At 45.0% G+C, this 17,246-nt stretch overlaps 1 protein-coding gene across 1 annotated transcript in view; it reads left to right on the forward strand.

The window, feature by feature from the left end:
• The window catches only part of SLC35G1 (solute carrier family 35 member G1), a 34,831-nt gene extending 24,161 nt beyond the window's left edge, over positions 1-10,670 (forward strand). Inside the window, exon 3 of the mRNA XM_083149370.1 lies at positions 1,087-10,670. Within this exon, the coding sequence (XP_083005496.1) occupies positions 1,087-1,846 (760 nt within the window). The 3' untranslated portion in view covers positions 1,847-10,670. The remainder of the gene's footprint in view (positions 1-1,086) is intronic.
• Positions 10,671-17,246: the final 6,576 nt, after the last annotated feature.

Here is a 17,246-nt window from a genome sequence, read left to right on the forward strand (position 1 = left end):
GCCATGCGAAGCCTGCACGGGGTGGGCAGCTGTAGTCACATGACATCAGCAACCATCAAATGATTTTCTCCCCATACACTCACCTGCAAATGGATGTGTGAGCATGCACATCCCATAGCGGAGCATCTGTTCGCTGGGCTCCGGAGGACGGGCGTTCGATCGGCCGGCCAGCATTTGTCCCCCTGGCGGGCAGCGTTAGCAGTGAAAGACCGTTGCTTAGCGAACCAGCCTGAATTAGGCCATTATAGCGCTTTACAGATAATATTTAGTCATTCACATCAGTCCCTGACCCAGCGGAGCTTACAATCTACATTACCTACCACATGTATACACATACTCACTAGGGTTAATTTTTGTCAGAAACAAGTTACGTTGCAGTATATTAGTAGGATTGTTGGAAGAAACTGGAGTACCCAGAGGAAACCCACCCAAGCATGGAGAAAATATATAAACTCCACACCATGGGGGCCGTGGTGGGTATTGGACCTCAGTCCTATGAGGCAGTAATGCTAACCATTGCACCATCTGTGCTGCCAAGGGCACAAATGTTCTGTAACAAGGCCTTATTTTGGTTCACTCTTTCTGACAAAATCCTTCTTAGATGGACAAAACCATGTGCACTGCAGGGGGGGCAGATGTAAAATGTGCAGAGAGAATTAGATTTGGGTGAGTTATTTTGTTTCCTTGCAGGGTAAATACTGACTGCTTTATTTTTACACTGCAATATAGATCTCACTTTGAAGTAAAACCCCACCCAAATCTAATTCTCTCTGCACAAAGAACATCTGCCCCACCTGCAGTGCACATGGTTTTGTCCATCTAAGAAGGATTTTGTCAGAAAGAGTGAACCAAAATAAGGCCCAATGTCTGTAGACAGAGTTTAGCTTTCATATTCCAAACATTCCTAATGAAATGACAATGATAACCGGGTTGCTATGGGTTACAGCTATTTAGTTCACTTTATTTAGTTCAGGCTGATAGGGGGAATGTACTCAAATATCATGAAATATGTAGATTTTCCACTTTACTACAGTATTTTCTCCTGGTCCTAGGTTTCATTTTCCTTTTCTCTCTTGTAAATTACAGGGTCGGTTTTCTGGGACCCAAGGATCAAAGAATCTTCCTTTTCCTGAGAGGATTTCTTGGCTCCAGCGCCATGATTTTGCTGTACTATGCTGTCCAGTCCATGCCCCTGGCAGATGCCACAGTTATCACATTCAGCAGCCCGGCTTTCACCTGCATCTTCGCTTGCATATTCCTCAAGGAGAAATGCACAGTCTGGGATATACTGTTTATGGTTTTCACTTTAACAGGAGTAGTTCTGATAGCCCGTCCGCCATTTTTGTTTGGGTCAAGCCAGGATGTGGTTGAGGAGGATTACTCGGACCGATTGAAGGGAACCATCGCCGCTGTGGGATGCGCGGTAGGTGCTTCATTAACTCTGGTGGTGCTGAGAAAGATGGGGAAGTCCGTGCATTTCTTGCTTTCCATCTGGTACTACGCTATCATCGGTCTTATCGAGTGCGTTATTGTACTGTTTGTCCTTGGCGAATGGAGATTGCCTTCCTGTGGACTGGACAGATGGCTCCTGATAGGGATCGGGGTTCTGGGCTTGGGGGGTCAGATCTTTCTTGTGAAAGCGTTGCAGATTGAGAAGGCCGGGCCGGTATCTATCATGAGGACGATGGATGTGGTCTTTGCCTTTATATTACAGGCGTTGTTCCTTCACCATACTCCTACCTGGCTCACTATCGCTGGGGCCCTGTGCATCGTGGCCAGCACAGCTGGAACCGCTATTGTCAAGTGGTACACAAGCACAAGAAAGTCAAACCAGAGCGAGCTGTAACGGGTGGCTAGACCGATATTACAACACGGCAGAACCACCAGGGCATTACACCTGGCTGCAAGAGGCCACGCAAAATCCTGATTACAAAGCGGATACGACAGATATCACAGAATCAATGTTTTATGGTTTTTTATGGGCAATATTTAAGAGTTGTATTTTTTATTTTATTTTTTCAAATTGAGTAGAATTCACACAACTGTTGTAATTAGGCAGTTGTCATTGTTGTTCATCTAAATTATATTTATTTATTATAGTGTTCTGTTTTTCTAGTAGTTTAAGGAATAGTTGGGTGTTATGCTGTGTACATACGGTGCGATTTGGGTTATCGATTTGGACTATATAAACAACAAGTTATTGCCAATCGCACCGTGTTTGCCAACACCCGATCCTGATGCGCGGCCCTGTGGAATCGATAGTAGAAATAGACTGTGCAGCACAGTTAATTTCTACTATGTCAGAATGAGGATATGCTGCTCGATGCAACATGGCCCTCGTTTCCCCCGTTCCTCCCCAATGCCGTCCCTCCCTCCCTGCCGGCCCACACCGGCACCCCGCCGGGACCTGATGGCTGCCAATATCCCACCCTGTGTACACATCTTAAAATCCAACTGTCACCTGTTTTTGTTATTAACCTAGAATGTTTATATTCTCATTTACGATGACACTATGCGGGAGATGTATCAAAGCTTGGAGGCAGATAAAGTGCCAACCAGTGTGCTCCTAACTTCCATGTTACAGGCTGTTGTTTGAAAAATGAATCTAGAAGCTGATTGGTTGTTTTTATCTACACTTTATTTCTCTCCAAGTTTAATACATCTACCAAAAACTCTGCATTACCAGTCCGAGGCACAATTGTGCAACTGGTGCAGAGGTGCATAGAAAAATGGTAACACGTGCTATAATCCAGAGTAACCAAACAAAGTATAGCACTAATTCTCTTCGGGTGTTTTTATGAATTGAAAGCAAGTGTCTCATTGGCTAAAACACCTGTTTCTCGTGTTTTACAGTAGAGAACCTTTCTTTAAAAGCGTCAGTAAGTTACAGTGAGGCAGATGTACTAAGCCTGGTGAAGTGATAAAGTGGAATTTGATAATGCCGCAGCTAAGTTACAGGCGGTGTTAGAAAAATGACAGTTAGGAGCAGATTGGCTGCTGCGTTATCACCTTCTACTTTATCAATTCACAGGCTTAATACATCTGGCCCTCAGTTTTTTTGTACTCTATAGGCTATTTCACATGCTCCGGCTCCTGCCGGGCGGCAAAACCGGCCGAAAGCTGCGCCGCACACAGTAGTTAATAATGGACACGATTGTGTCCATTCACGCGAGACGGCCGCCTGGTTGCAGCCGGATCCCACCACTGGAAAGGACGGCTGCTGGGCTGTGGTCATCCCCACCATTGTAAACTTCTGAGTGCGGCACGGCTTCTTGGCCGTTCGGGGTTTCGCCGCCCGGCAGGAGCCGGAGCGCGTGAAATAGCCCTATAGGTTTATAATTGAGATATTACTTAGATAGAAGGTTGAACATTCAATAGTATATACAATGAGTCATTGGTGTGGTATCACTATTGTGCTTAACTCTCCTTAATGCATTGATTCTTATTTATTTTAAATGGAGAGTAGCGGCCAATAATAGAATAGAAAGTTTATTACAGAATGTTTTTTATTTTTATATGTGTCTATTGCAGCTGTGTTACATTCGGATATACAGGGTAACTGTGAGCTGGAAAAAATTGAAGTTTATAGAGTACACACATAGGGTAATCTGTGATACTTGCCTATAGATGTAGACAGGCTCATTGTGGCGGAGATGCGACTTGTTTGCCGCAATGTACATGCCGGCATGTGCCTGCGTCCTAGTTGCACCCGCAGCCAATAAGATTCTATTGCACGGGAGATAGAGCAATCCGCAGTACTGAGTGCCCAATGAGCCTGGTTACATCTGTATAACAGAATCTGGTTCCCATTGCTTTCTTTATAGAACACTTGTCATTGGAGTCCTCTGCGGAACCTTATGGTAACTTTACTGTATGGATCCACTTATGCTGTATTGAGTGGGACACTAATGTGGACCAGAATGTCTGCAATGGAAGATAGCACTGTAGCATTTGGATATATATATTTATCTTCTCTTTGTTTCTTGCAGGTAATTGTTATTAGCGTATGCACTTTGCTCTCTGATTGCACTTAACACGCCACTTATCGGGATTTTTCTGTGGCGATGGTGACACACCAAATGCGCTCCATAATATTATTGCAGAAATGGAATGAGATGTTTTACAGGAAAATGACACATTCTTCTATTTGGGGATTATACTGTATAATATCTGAAAACGAATAGAGAGATTCTAAACCAGGGTTGGCCAACCCGGTCCCCTGTTCGCGTTTTCCAGACCACCCAATTGGTGCACAGGTGTAATCGTTACTAACTGTCACATTTTCAAACATGCTGCATTCAGTCCTAAGGGTGTCCATACATCTATGATGTATTGGGGCTTCAGGGATAGTACACATATATAAATATCCCCCTCCCATATAACATGCTTAATATCCCTGATCCCCCGACAGATCGCCGATCATAGCTGGCTGCTGATCGCCGCATCCAGTCGGTGGAATGGGTTGGGGGATTGGGTCATTGCGCAGGCAGATGTATGGGCACCTTAACCGACTCATTCTACAGATCCACAGTTGATCTGGAAAACATGAACTGTTGGTGGATCTTGAGCACCAGGGTTGGCAAACTCTGGTGTAAACGCACCTCAGACTAGCATCTGTGAGCTGTTGGTAGGGCCCAAAGCCCCAACGACGGGCCTCGGCTGATATAATTAACAATATTAGCCTTTACACCGCTGCCGGGACCTGCTGAACAGGCAGGCCGTTTGGCCTTAGAGCCAAGTTGACCTGCATGTTCAGAAGACATGTATCATCGTTAACGACGCGTGCATCTTAAACGATATTGAGTGTACACACTAGACTTTTTTGTAAAGCCCCTTTCTGAGCGATATTGTTCACAATATCCTCTAATGTGTATGGGGCTTTATTCAGGCCTGAGATCAGGACAAATTTGTTCACAAAACCATGCTGCACTGCAGGTGGGGCAGATGTAAATTCTCACATAGTGCTTTATTTGTTTTGCAGCTGCTGGCCATTTCTGTAATTCCACTGGCCACATGTTCTCATTTTTAATTATGGTCTAAATCAGGGGTGGCCAACTCCAGTCCTCGACAGCTACCAACAGTTAACGGTTTCCAGGTCTCCTCACAGAATCAGTGAAGTAAATGTGGATCATTTATAATGTGTCAGTCAGTAATGAGTGCACCTGTGCAGCAGTTTGGTGATCTAGAAAACGTGCACTGTTGGTAGCTCTTGAGGACTGGAGTTGGCTAGCACTGGTCTAAATGGATTATGGGTCTTTTTACACCAGCTGCTGGGATTCTGGTGAGATACACTACTCACTAGATTTTAAATGCTTTTAAATGGTCTAATGTTTACTTATTTACTCCCCCCCACATCTCTCACACTACGGTTTAACCAGTTGTTAATTGAGTAAGCGGTATTACTGTATGCCTTGGAGAGTGTAAGAGCACAGGTTCTCAAACTTGGTCCTCAGGACCCCACACAGTGCACGTTTTCCAGGTCTCCTCACAGAGGCCCTTATTCTGATCGGTGCGGCCCGATCAGAATATGCGGCCGCAACCGTGCAGGCGAATCCCCGCCTTCCATACGGATCGCCACCTGCCGTCCGTATGCGGATATGTGGCGGTCCGCATGAAATTGTACGGGGATACGCCTCCTCCATGGTGGGAGCAGCCCCTGCATTCGAACATCGAATGCAGGGCCGCACGCTCCACCAGGTCCCGCAACACAAGACCACACGGACACTTGTCCGTGTGAAATCATGTATAGGGGCGGGCAGCTGACATCCGGCGATGTCAGATGCCCGCCCCGTACCCACGCGTCACGGCCTCATTACCATGCATACGCCCCGCGTTTGCATGGGAACGCCCATGAAACGGGGGGCGTATGCATAGGGTAATGAGGCTAAGTAGCCCCTCACGCCCCTCTACGCCCCCTGTGCGGCGTATAAAGAATCCGTGCGGCGAAATCGCCTGCACATGCGCAGACTGACCTCTGCACATGCGCAGACGATCAACATCGGCGGTCCGTCCGCATGCGGGAATTTCCGCACCGATCAGAATAAGGGCCAGAATCACAAGTGAAATAATTAGCTCCACCCGTGGATCTTTTTTAAAATGTGTCAGTGGAAAACGTGATCTGTGTTGGACCCTAAGGACAGAGTTTGGGGTCGATCCTATTAAGTGCGGAAGATTCACACTCGCGAATCATCACGGCACGGGCATACATTAAGGCGGACTGAATTTGCTTAAACGTGCTCGCACCTTCATAGGGTTGCGAGCAATTTACAGCGAATTCGGCCCAGCGAAGGGCGCAAGATCGGCTTAATGCGGGTGCTGTTTTTAGCATTTAAACAGCACCCGATTGGCACCTCGTACCCTTCGGCATTAATAGGATCGACCCCTTAGAGAAGGCCGCATTCCCAACCACGGTCTTCAAGGCACGCCAACAGTTCTGGTTTTAGTGATATCCAGGCTTCAGCACAGATGGTTTAATTAGAATCCCTCAGATACTAATTAAGTCACCTGTGCTCAAGCCTGGATATCTACAAAACCTGCACTGTTGGTGTGCCTTGAGGACCTTGGTTGGGAATGCCTGCCTTAGAGTGGTAAAGTGGAGAGACAGAAACTGCCAGCCTATCAGCTCCTGCAATTTTTGAAACAGACTGTAACATGGCAATTAGGAACTGATAGGCTGGTACTTTACCTCTCTCCACTTTATTGCTCTCCAAGGCTTAGAACAGGCATGTCCTCATACATCCTGCCTCAACATATGACGCAGCGCAAGGTGCCTGATGCGAGTGAGCCCCCGGGTCCTGTGTAGATCTGCTTGCGTCAGTTGTCTTCTTGCTAAAACTGCATCTTATGCTGGCCACACATCAGACCAACTTTCCTCCAACCATCCAACTAGTTGCTTGGATGGAATAAAAATATGTTACTGGATGGGAGCAAAGGACAATCAGAAATGTGGTCACAAATCAGGAAAATGGACAAAAACATTTGGTCAGATTGTTTAAATCAAACAGGTTCAACTACAGTACCGTGTCTGAGGGACAGTTTTTGTCCTTTTCCAGATTTGGGGAGCAAATTTCTGAAGTACATATTACATTTGCTCCCATCCAGTACCATATTTTTATTCCATCCAAGAAACTCGTTGTATGGGTGTGGTATAGGGGTCCAACAGTCAGGATCCCGACAGTCATTATCCCAACGTCGGGATCCTGACTGGCCGGACCCAGACAGCATGGTGAGCGCAACTAAGCCCCTTGCGGGCTCGCTGCGCTCGCCATGCTGCGGGCACAGTTGCTCGCTACGCAAGCCCCACCTATTCTATTCTCCCTCTATAGGGGGTTGGGATCCCGACGTCGGGTGAATGCCTGTCGGGATACTGACTGTCGGGACCCCGTCCGGCACCCTTCTTATACACTCTCCTGCAGAATAATCCTCTATTACTCGTATTTATTACAGTGCCATTAAACATATTCTGGACGTGCTTTGTCGTTTATATTCTTCTACAGAAGAATTATGTCTTACATGCAATTATTATGGCTTTAAAAAGCCCCCCCCCCCCTTCTTTCTAGCACTGGTGTTTATTTTACATTTACCTTCTTTATTTTTAACCAACACTAAATACTCTGTAATTAAATTAATTAAACCCCCCAAAGACTATTTATGAGTACAAAGGGCAGCTCTGACTGTACCATGTAAGCATTTACTGCTTTGCCCCGATACACGTAAACAAACCCTGATGCAGGGTGGGATGTACCAAGCAGTTGCGGACATCCCTCCACACATGGCAATAATACTAATCGCATATGTACTAACCTATGCGATTAGACTTGTTATAAGATCTGCCCTTTGTGAGGCTTTATTGCATATGAAAATGCGGTCAAAAACCCCGATAACAATGTTTTTACCGCATTTTCAGTGTAGTACATCCCGCCCACAGTCTCTTATCTTCAGATTGATTTGGAATCCACCAGTGTAGGTTTAATAGGTTTTTAACTGACATCAGAATGATTATACATGTCTGCTGCCCTATATCAAGTCCAACTCCGGACCGCAAAGGGCAGAAATGCGGACCGTTCAGATGTGGCCATTACGTCGCTGATGCCTCTCCTGGCATTCACCTCCTGAAGCTCAACTCCCTCCTGCACCAATCTGTGAGCCGCATGTTACCCCTAATCTCCCTCTGTCTCCCTGGTCTAGCTCGTGGCACAGGCATGAGCTAGGTGATTCCTTTGCCATATTTTATTGGGACTCTTCTATATCTGTGGTGTGTGACAATTTCCCATTGCCATATAACTCCTGATACCCCCACATCCCCTATTGATCATTGGAAAGTCCCAGAAGATCTATAGAACTAGGTAGAATGGTAAATGATAAAGCCATAATGTGTGGTGCTCTATAGGGGCAGTGGTTTGATGCATTTTAACTTTGAGCCCTAATCTCTGCTGCATTCCTTATGTATAGTGAGGGCAAACATTACGTGAACGGTGACTTCCAGACCTTAGCGGAAAGCGTGACACACAAGCATGTGTACATTACTGTGCCCTTCACATGGTATAAGAAATGACCGTATGTGCTGTCATTACATTTGGGTACCTCTGGAATGATCTTGTGTCAGTGCCTTCTGATTAGATTACCTCTAGCGCTGCTTCTCTGAGAAATACAGGAACAAAGTAACCCCCCCCCCCCCCCCGGTGATAAGTCCCATGGCCCATACGCTGCTCTGTTACAACGTGCAGTCACCTGTCTGACACCCACCAGGACAGGATAGTGACGTTACATAGGATCAGATGCACTAAGCATGAAAAGTGATGAAATAGAGAGTGAGAAACCACCAGCCAATCAGCTGCTACCTGTCATGTCACAGACTGTGTTTCAAAAAGGACAGGTAGGAGCTGATTGGCTGGTGGTTTATCACTCTCCAATTGATCACTTTTCAAGGCCCACTAATATGAAGTGATGGAAATACAGGTGGAAATATATTTGTTACCCATTTCTGATTGTTTCCATTATATTATGATATTCTATTATTTATATGCTATGAAGGCCACCTGTTACTTTCCCTGTGACTATAAAAGAGCTTTTTGTGAGCAATGTACCAGGTTTTCCAAAAATGAATGATTGAAATCCACCATTTGCATAAGCTGCTACGTTGCCTCATCGGAAACTCTGTGTCCTACTTTTTTTTGAGGGGGGGGACTTGAGAGATTTAGAATTGAGAACTGAATTAATCATACTAAGAATGTTCCTTAGTTGCAGCACAACTCTGGGACAGGTACATGATGACTGCTACATTAATGTCTTCTAAAAGGACATACACATTTTCTAAGCCATTTATCTAGATTGATTATAACGTAAGCACGGATCGCTCCGTATGAATGCCTCTGAGCGACAGGATAAAGGGTATATCTGCTTAGGAGACCGGTAAGGTCCGGTGCGGCTCAAAGGGGATCGGATAAACATACACTGCTGCAGCAGTGTATAGGCCCATAAACACTGGGCGGCTTTCAGCTCAAAGCCGCCTAGTGTGTATGGCCCGGCGATGATCGGTGATTGCTGCTGCTCAGTCTCGCATCATCATCTGCTGGTAATACCAGATGAGCGGTTTTGAGGACGGCTTTGCATAGCACTGCGCTATGCAAAGCCATCCGCCCCCCGCTGACCACACCTGGCAGGGGGAAAACCGCTCAGTGTGTATGTATTGAGCGGCTTTCCCCCCCCCGAGCGATGATAGTGATCATCACTGTCCATACACTCTGGGCATAGTCGCCACGTGTGTATGGACCTTATGGCTACCATGGTATTGCTAGATGCAGTTGTTACCAGTTGTTATTTTTGGGCCTTCATACATTGTTGACGTTTGCTTCTTTTACATTGTGGAAACATGCCTTGATGGGATTTGTAGTTCCCCACAGGTCCTCCGCAGCATGTGATAAGCTGAGATCGGATCACCAGCAGCGCCCATGGATATTATGTATAATGTTGCTAACGATGGTAATATATTACATTTATTTATGTGACCAGGGCATTATTGTTTGGCTCCCCTGTGTTACAGGGGGAGAATCGTGTATATTTTGAGAAATGTTATGGAAATAATACATTTTAATTTCTTCATTACAATGTTCGCATTACAGATAATGAGCACCATTGATAGTCCCTGTTGTGTTATATACAGTATCACCACATCTACTGCAGCAGGCTTAGACAACCTGTGGTTAGCATGGTTTTTGGAACTACAAGTCACAGCATGCCCTGCCAGCCTCAGGTTGCCGAATGTCTACACTACGTCACGGCGGACGTGAATTATAATCAGACTGAAGTGTACCAGCTGGCCTGTATTACACTCTTAGATCCCGACTGGGGGAACTAGACATTTTCCTCTCTATGAGAAGAAGTTATTTGCTTTCCTACGATTCACTCTCATATTTGTATAATGTTCGGCCATGTTTCAGGCCTTCTGCTGTTCTAGATCTTATTATTTTTGAACCAGAAAACCGTTTTTCATTTTTATTTCTTTTGAAAAGTAAATCTACAATAACCCCACTTTGTAATGTTTGGCTGACCCTTTGGAAACTTGAATATTCTGCTAGTAATGGTGAAATGTTTATTTTTGTTCCTCTCAAATATCTATTTTCTTATAACTCTGTAGTTTAATTATACTTTTAATAAATTGCTGAAAATCACCATGGTCTTATTATTTTTTTCTTTGTCCAGAAGAACATATTGATCAAGTTTAATGACAAGGTGCGCTTACAATAATAAGTCAAGTATCATTACTTTTATACACAGACATATGGATAGGGGTGTGGAGAGGGGGGACTACTGATTGTCAAAGAATGGCCTGGAAGAGGTCCGGATCAGCTGGCTTGTGGTACCCTTGCAGTGTGCAGCAATGTTTTTAGCCACGCCTCCCAGGTTTCTCCAGGCCCCCCAATACATGGGCTGCATACTTTTAATGATCTGTACCGGCTAAAAACGCCAGTACCGATTGTACCGGTTTCTGAGGGATTTGGGGAGTTGTAGTTCAGGACAACACCGACTGCTCCCCAGGGAGCATGGGGGTTCAGCCGGCCTGGACTACATCTCCCAGTGTACACAGCGGGGGGGAACGTGGCGGGCCCGCCTCCCCCTACTCTGGTATAGCCTGCGGTTGGGGGACGTCACAGTATAGCTGTGGGCAGACTACTAGTCCCAGCAGACTAGTGCCAATCTGGCACAAGCCGCCGCCGGGATCAAGCATGGGCGGCATGACGTCACCAGCAGGGGCCCTGAAGTGCCGCTGCACTGAGGACCCAGCAGTAGGTACCCACAGCAGCCGAAGTTTCCTTTCCAGCCAGACCCCGCACAGCCGACGGAACTGTCAGAAGTATAGGGACATTCCTGCCCAGTGCCTACACTTCTAAAACATCAGGAACCCTCAGGTAGGGCCAAACTTTTAAACAAACTGGATAATTAAAGGGTCATGACCACACCTCTTTTACCCATGACCACGCCCCTATCTATGGCCACACCCCCTGTACCGATTTTGGCATCCGGGGTGTTGGAGGGTATGTTTCCCCATACCCATAACTTGCATAGATTTTAGTCAGTCAGGCTGCTTACGATAAATGATATTTTTGTGTGCTTGGCACACTGTTATAATATACAGATATGTGGGATAACAAGACATTAAAAATGTACATTTAATATAACATTATACAGGGTTTAGAACTTCTAAATTAAAATCCAGCAAGGCAATAGCTAGAGTGGATGTTGCATCATGGGGGATGTGTTGCTGGGCAACCAGGTTACATATGTGAAGTAGGGTGAGATTTAGTAATATAAAGTACAGTATGTGATTCAGGGACACACAAAGTACAGAGGATGTTGTGGGAACATAGTGAAAGAAGCTGGGATCAGTTGCAGATTTCTCACATGTATTTTAAGGATTAAGATCTTAATCCTGTAACAGGAACAAGAGTCCTCAGTGTCAGTGATTTCTGTGGAACATTCCAGCGTGATGATAGGACACGTCTCATGGCCGCTGTAATAATTGGTGGTAGGGTTCTGTCCGAGAAATCAGTTTTTGGAGCAGAAATATCACACATACAATGTTGGGGCCAGGTAATCAAATACACACTGTAAGAGTTTGCCTGTAAATAATATTGTATATTCTTTCTCTACGAGTGTGGATCATAGGCAGTGTCGAGGTTGACACCAAAAGATTGACATGTAAATGGTGGACATTGACAAAAGGTTGACAAAGGTTTAACGTACTTACCTACAGTCTATGTGGAAGGTAAATCATGATAGTTCGAAAAATAAAAAAATTGTGAAAACTCATATCGACCTTTTGTCAATGTCAGTCTAGTGCAGGGGTAGCCTAACCGGTCCTCGAGATCTACCAACGGTCCAGGTTTACCAAATCACCTGCTGGTGCACAGCTGTAGTCATTACTAACTGTCACATTCCCCAGACCACCTAGCTGGCACACAGCTGTAGTCATTACTAACTGTCACATTCCCCAGACCACCTAGCTGGTGCACAGCTGGAGACACTACTAAGTGTCACATTCCCCAGACCACCTACCTGGTGCACAGCTGTAGTCATTACTAACTGTCATATTCCCCAGACCACCTAGCTGGTGCACAGCTGTAGTCATTACTAACTGTCACATTCCCCAAATCACCTAGCTGGTGCACAACTGTAGTCATTACTAACTGTCACATTCCCCAGACCACCTAGCTGGTGCACAGCTGTAGTCATTACTAACTGTCACATTCCCCAGAACACCTAGCTGGTGCACAGCTGTAGTCATTACTAATTGTCACATTCCCCAGAACACCTATCTGGTGCACAGGTATAGTCATTACTAACTGTCACATTCCCCAGACCACCTTCCTGGTGCACAGCTGTAGTCATTACTAACTGTCACATATCCCAAAACACCTAGCTGTGCACAGCTGTAGTCATTACTAACTGTCACATTCCCCAGAACACCTAGCTGGTGCAAATTATATAGTCACTACTAACTGTCACATTCCCCAGACCACCTAGCTGGTGCACAGCTGTATTAATCACTAACTGTCACATTTTCATCCATGCTGCATTCATTCCTACTATAGATCCACAGGCTGCCTAATATACAGTACAGTGCATGAACTGTTGGTAGATCTTGAGGGCCACCCCTGACCTACTGCATGTGGACCTTTTGGTGTCGACCTATTGGCTGTCAACCTATACAGTAGATTGTTAACCTATCACCTGAATCCCAGATTTCATGGAAAGTAAATTGCACACTATTTACTATTTAGTATGATTCATATTTTACTATACGGTTGTGTTGTTCATTTGGAATGTTCCTTAGGTGTAATAGCTGTTCTATGTATGCCAAGAAAATGTTTCCATAAACAGCAACAGTGACACCAACAGTCCTTTAGAGGTACTACAATTTGTGCAATCCAGATTTATACAGGTTGAGTTTCCCTCATCTGTATATCCGGGGATTTTTTGTACCATTTTTCATACTCATCTGGTCCCCGGCATCTATCTTCGGTAGAGACTAGTTCCCATGCAGTATTGGTTACAGGAAGTGAAGTTCAGTGAGGGCGGAAGTTGTTAGATGCCCTCACAACGTTTTTTAATTTATGTGTAATTCATGTAGGTGTCGGTTATTTTGTTTTATTTTTGCAGCAATGTACCCTCGCGGGCTCGCTACGCTGGCACGCTTCGGGCATGGTGGCTCGCTTCGCTCGCCACAGATTTATATTCCCCCGCCAGGTATACGTGGACCCAGGGCATGATGGGAAAATTACCAAAACTGCATGGGATCTAGACACTACCATCTATTTTCTGAGGTAATCCCGGTACCAATGATGCATTGCGTGGCTCCGCCAGTGACATCATGACGTCACCCTCTCAGGATGGACACCTGGCCTGGGGTATGCCAGGAGACCGCTTGGGGACTGCAAGGGGACAAGGTGAGTATATGTAACCTGTATACACTTTATCACCCCAAGTGATTTCATGTAAAGTAGCTACTCTGCAGATAATGCTGATATACAGATATTAGGATAGGGACTTGCCAAGCCGGAAAACAAGGGGTGGGCGCGACCACCAGTTTCCTCATTTTGGAGGCATGCCCAGTGCTTCCTGGTGCCCGGCTCTCCTCTCTGCACTGACAGATCCTGAGGGCATGTGCACAGAATATGATCATGTGACCACTGGCTTCCCCAACTATCCCCTTCTGCCCAGGTGGGACAGCTAGACAACATCCAATAAGCAGGCCTGTCTCACTGTAATCGGGAGAGTTGGGAGGTACGGTATGCAGTTCCCCTGCAGTAATGTCAATTCTTTTTGTACCATATAAAGTATGTTTCCCCTTTACTGGAATATTTATTATTATGTTTGGAAATTGTTCTGAAATATCAGTCACTTTATTATTACTGAGCAGACTTGCTGCTGAGACCCAGCGAGGATTGAGGAGACAAAGTGCCTCCGCAAGACGAGGTCACCCTTATCGCAGTGTACTGATACAGTGTGTTCCTACAATTCCTCTAAATATTTATACTAGCCCTACACAAAGACATTCCAAAAGCAAGCCATAATAACTAGTCATGGCCACATATGAGATGCTGTACATGTATCTGCGGATCTGCCTCATAGTCTGACTATAATATTTATGATGTGCCAAGAAGGTCAAGTAAGAGGTTCTGCAGAACCACAACTTGCCCAAGGCTGTATCGGTGGATGTTATGTCTTGTCAGAGAGACAGTACTGCATAGCTGCCTCCCCTCCAGCATTCTGCAGGAGACTCCCTGAAATAGCAGCAATCTCCCTCTCTCCCTCATTAGTCTAGGAATCTCCCTCATGTCACCTAGCCCACATTACACTGTTACATTTTTGGAGAAATAAGGAATGAGAGCTAGATACATTTACATTGAATCATCAGCGCCATTTCCCAGCACATTACCAAGTATAGTAGCTCTTACTAACTGCTCTGGGGCTCATCTACATTTGTATATAAGTCATTTTACAAGATTCCTCTCAGATGTAGCAGTACACCCCCACGCTTCTAGGTGCCACGTTCACAATCTCTTTTCACAATCTCTCCATATATGGAACTAGACACGCCCTTGGGTGGAGCATGACACGCCCCCTCAATGGGGCACTGTGCAAAATTCTACTACCAACTATAATCTCCCTGAAACTAGTTTTCAAAAGTAGGCAAGTATGTAGTACTGTACGGTCCCTCTGAGTGACACCTGTATGGGCCCAGCATCAGTGACAGCTCAGTGACTGCCTGTGGAGAGATGTCAAGAAAGAGCTGGTGACTCACAGAATAACCCAGGTCATGCAGGAAATGCAGCTGACCTGGCAGTGAGCCCACAGCTATAGAAATACATCAGCAACCTCTGTGCGTTCACATCAGCTGCTTACTGTCAGGTGGGAAAACCTTCCAGAAGTGATGGGAGACTCAATAGATGCTGTGCTTGCTGCATTGGACACTGGATTGCCAGGAATACAGTAGGTAAACAGGCTTAACCTTCATTTAAAAAAATAAAAAAACACCATAAATCTATTTTAAAATGTTTAGTAAAAAAAAAAAGAAAAAGTACATAATACATGATCTATGCAAACAGGAAATTCTTCTGTCATTGCTTGTATATTTTAATACTGCTCCTTGTCAACAAGAGTTTATTGTACCTTATAGCTGAGCAAGACACTAACCTAACACTAAAGCCCCGTACACACGGGGGAGATATATTGCTAGCAATATATGGCTGAGCAATATATTGCTCAGTTTCTCCTTTTCATCAGCGACCAGAGATGGTCGCTGATGAAAGGGAAATTCTGCCGGGTGGTGCCGCAGAGGTAATCAGCTGGTCGCAGGAGCAAGCTCCTGTGACCAGCGATTGGAAAGGGGCTGAAAACGGGAGCGCGCACCCGGCGATTTATTGCCGGGGCACACTCCCATCACTGGCAATATGTTCGCCTGCGACCATATTTCCAGCGATTTTAGCCCCTATCGCCCCCGTGTGTACACAGCATTAGACCATTAGGTAAGTATTGGGACTGGTAGGAATCATGGTCGAGATTTAATAGGATGAGAGATTCAGAAAGTGAGAGATTTGGTATGAAATCTCCTGGGTTTTTTAAAGCGGCAATCATTTATACTGCGAAATCAAACTGGTTTTGCAGTGTAAATGATTGCCGCTTTTAAAAACCCTGGAGATTTCTTACCAAATCTCCCTTTCTGAATCTCTCATCCTATTAAATTTGACGACATTTCTCTGTATCATTACTGACTATATCGCCAGGTTACGAAGGATCCCTCCATGAGGAGCGTCTTGCTAGGAAGATCAGCCTCGATGCAGCATTTAAAATGGATTGCAATGATTAAATGTGTACAGCGCCACATAAGTAATGTAATGCACAGCTGGCAAGCACAATTTTCATCATTTATTTGAATAAAGAGTGGAGGATTGTATGTATTTGACAGAAAGGCATGTCAAACAGTCCACTTATTATTCACAATTTCTTATATAGCGCAGCATTGCATAATACAAATGGAACAACAGTGATAAAACAAACTGGGTAGTACTAGTAAGATACCGATATGGAGGTAGGAGGGCCCTGCTTGCAAGCTTACAATCATGTGCTATATTGGCAGGAAAGAGATGCAATATTTCAGTTGAGCCGTCCACAAACTGCCTTTGTTTTACTCCAGTGTCTACTCTTCATTGCAATTTAATATATAATACAGCACCACCCCTCTCCCACAGTGCCCGAATAACTCTTCAGTGTGTCGTCAGTCGTCAGTAATGCAATTTAAAATTTATAGCAGCACCCCTCTCCCACAGGACTGGATTTATACAGCAGTATCACTGTCAGCAGCTGAAAATAGAAACTATTACCCCTGATGAAGTCCACTTAAGGACGAAACGCGTCAAGTACCTCTTCTGAGAACAACTGGAGAAAATGTCGGCATGTGCCTTTTTTATACTTCAGAACTAAATTTTTTGGATAAGACTTTTCTGCTGAATGTCTGACAACTTGGGAAAACTACACCACTGCTGAATATCTGGAATACCTATTGGGACTTACATCAGCTCCAATACACTATTGTTGTAAACATTGTGCTTGTATTTTCTATCCTTCAGAGAAATCTAATGTTTAGGCTGCTCCAAATATTTGATAATTGTGTTGCATATTTATTTCATATAGAATTAGCGCGTTTCGGAATATTGCTGTATTACAGGTTGAGTATCCCTTATCCG

This window comes from Crinia signifera, chromosome 6, assembly GCF_055691185.1.
Source record: "Crinia signifera chromosome 6, ASM5569118v1, whole genome shotgun sequence".
In the NCBI taxonomy this organism is placed as follows: Eukaryota; Metazoa; Chordata; class Amphibia; order Anura; family Myobatrachidae; genus Crinia; species Crinia signifera.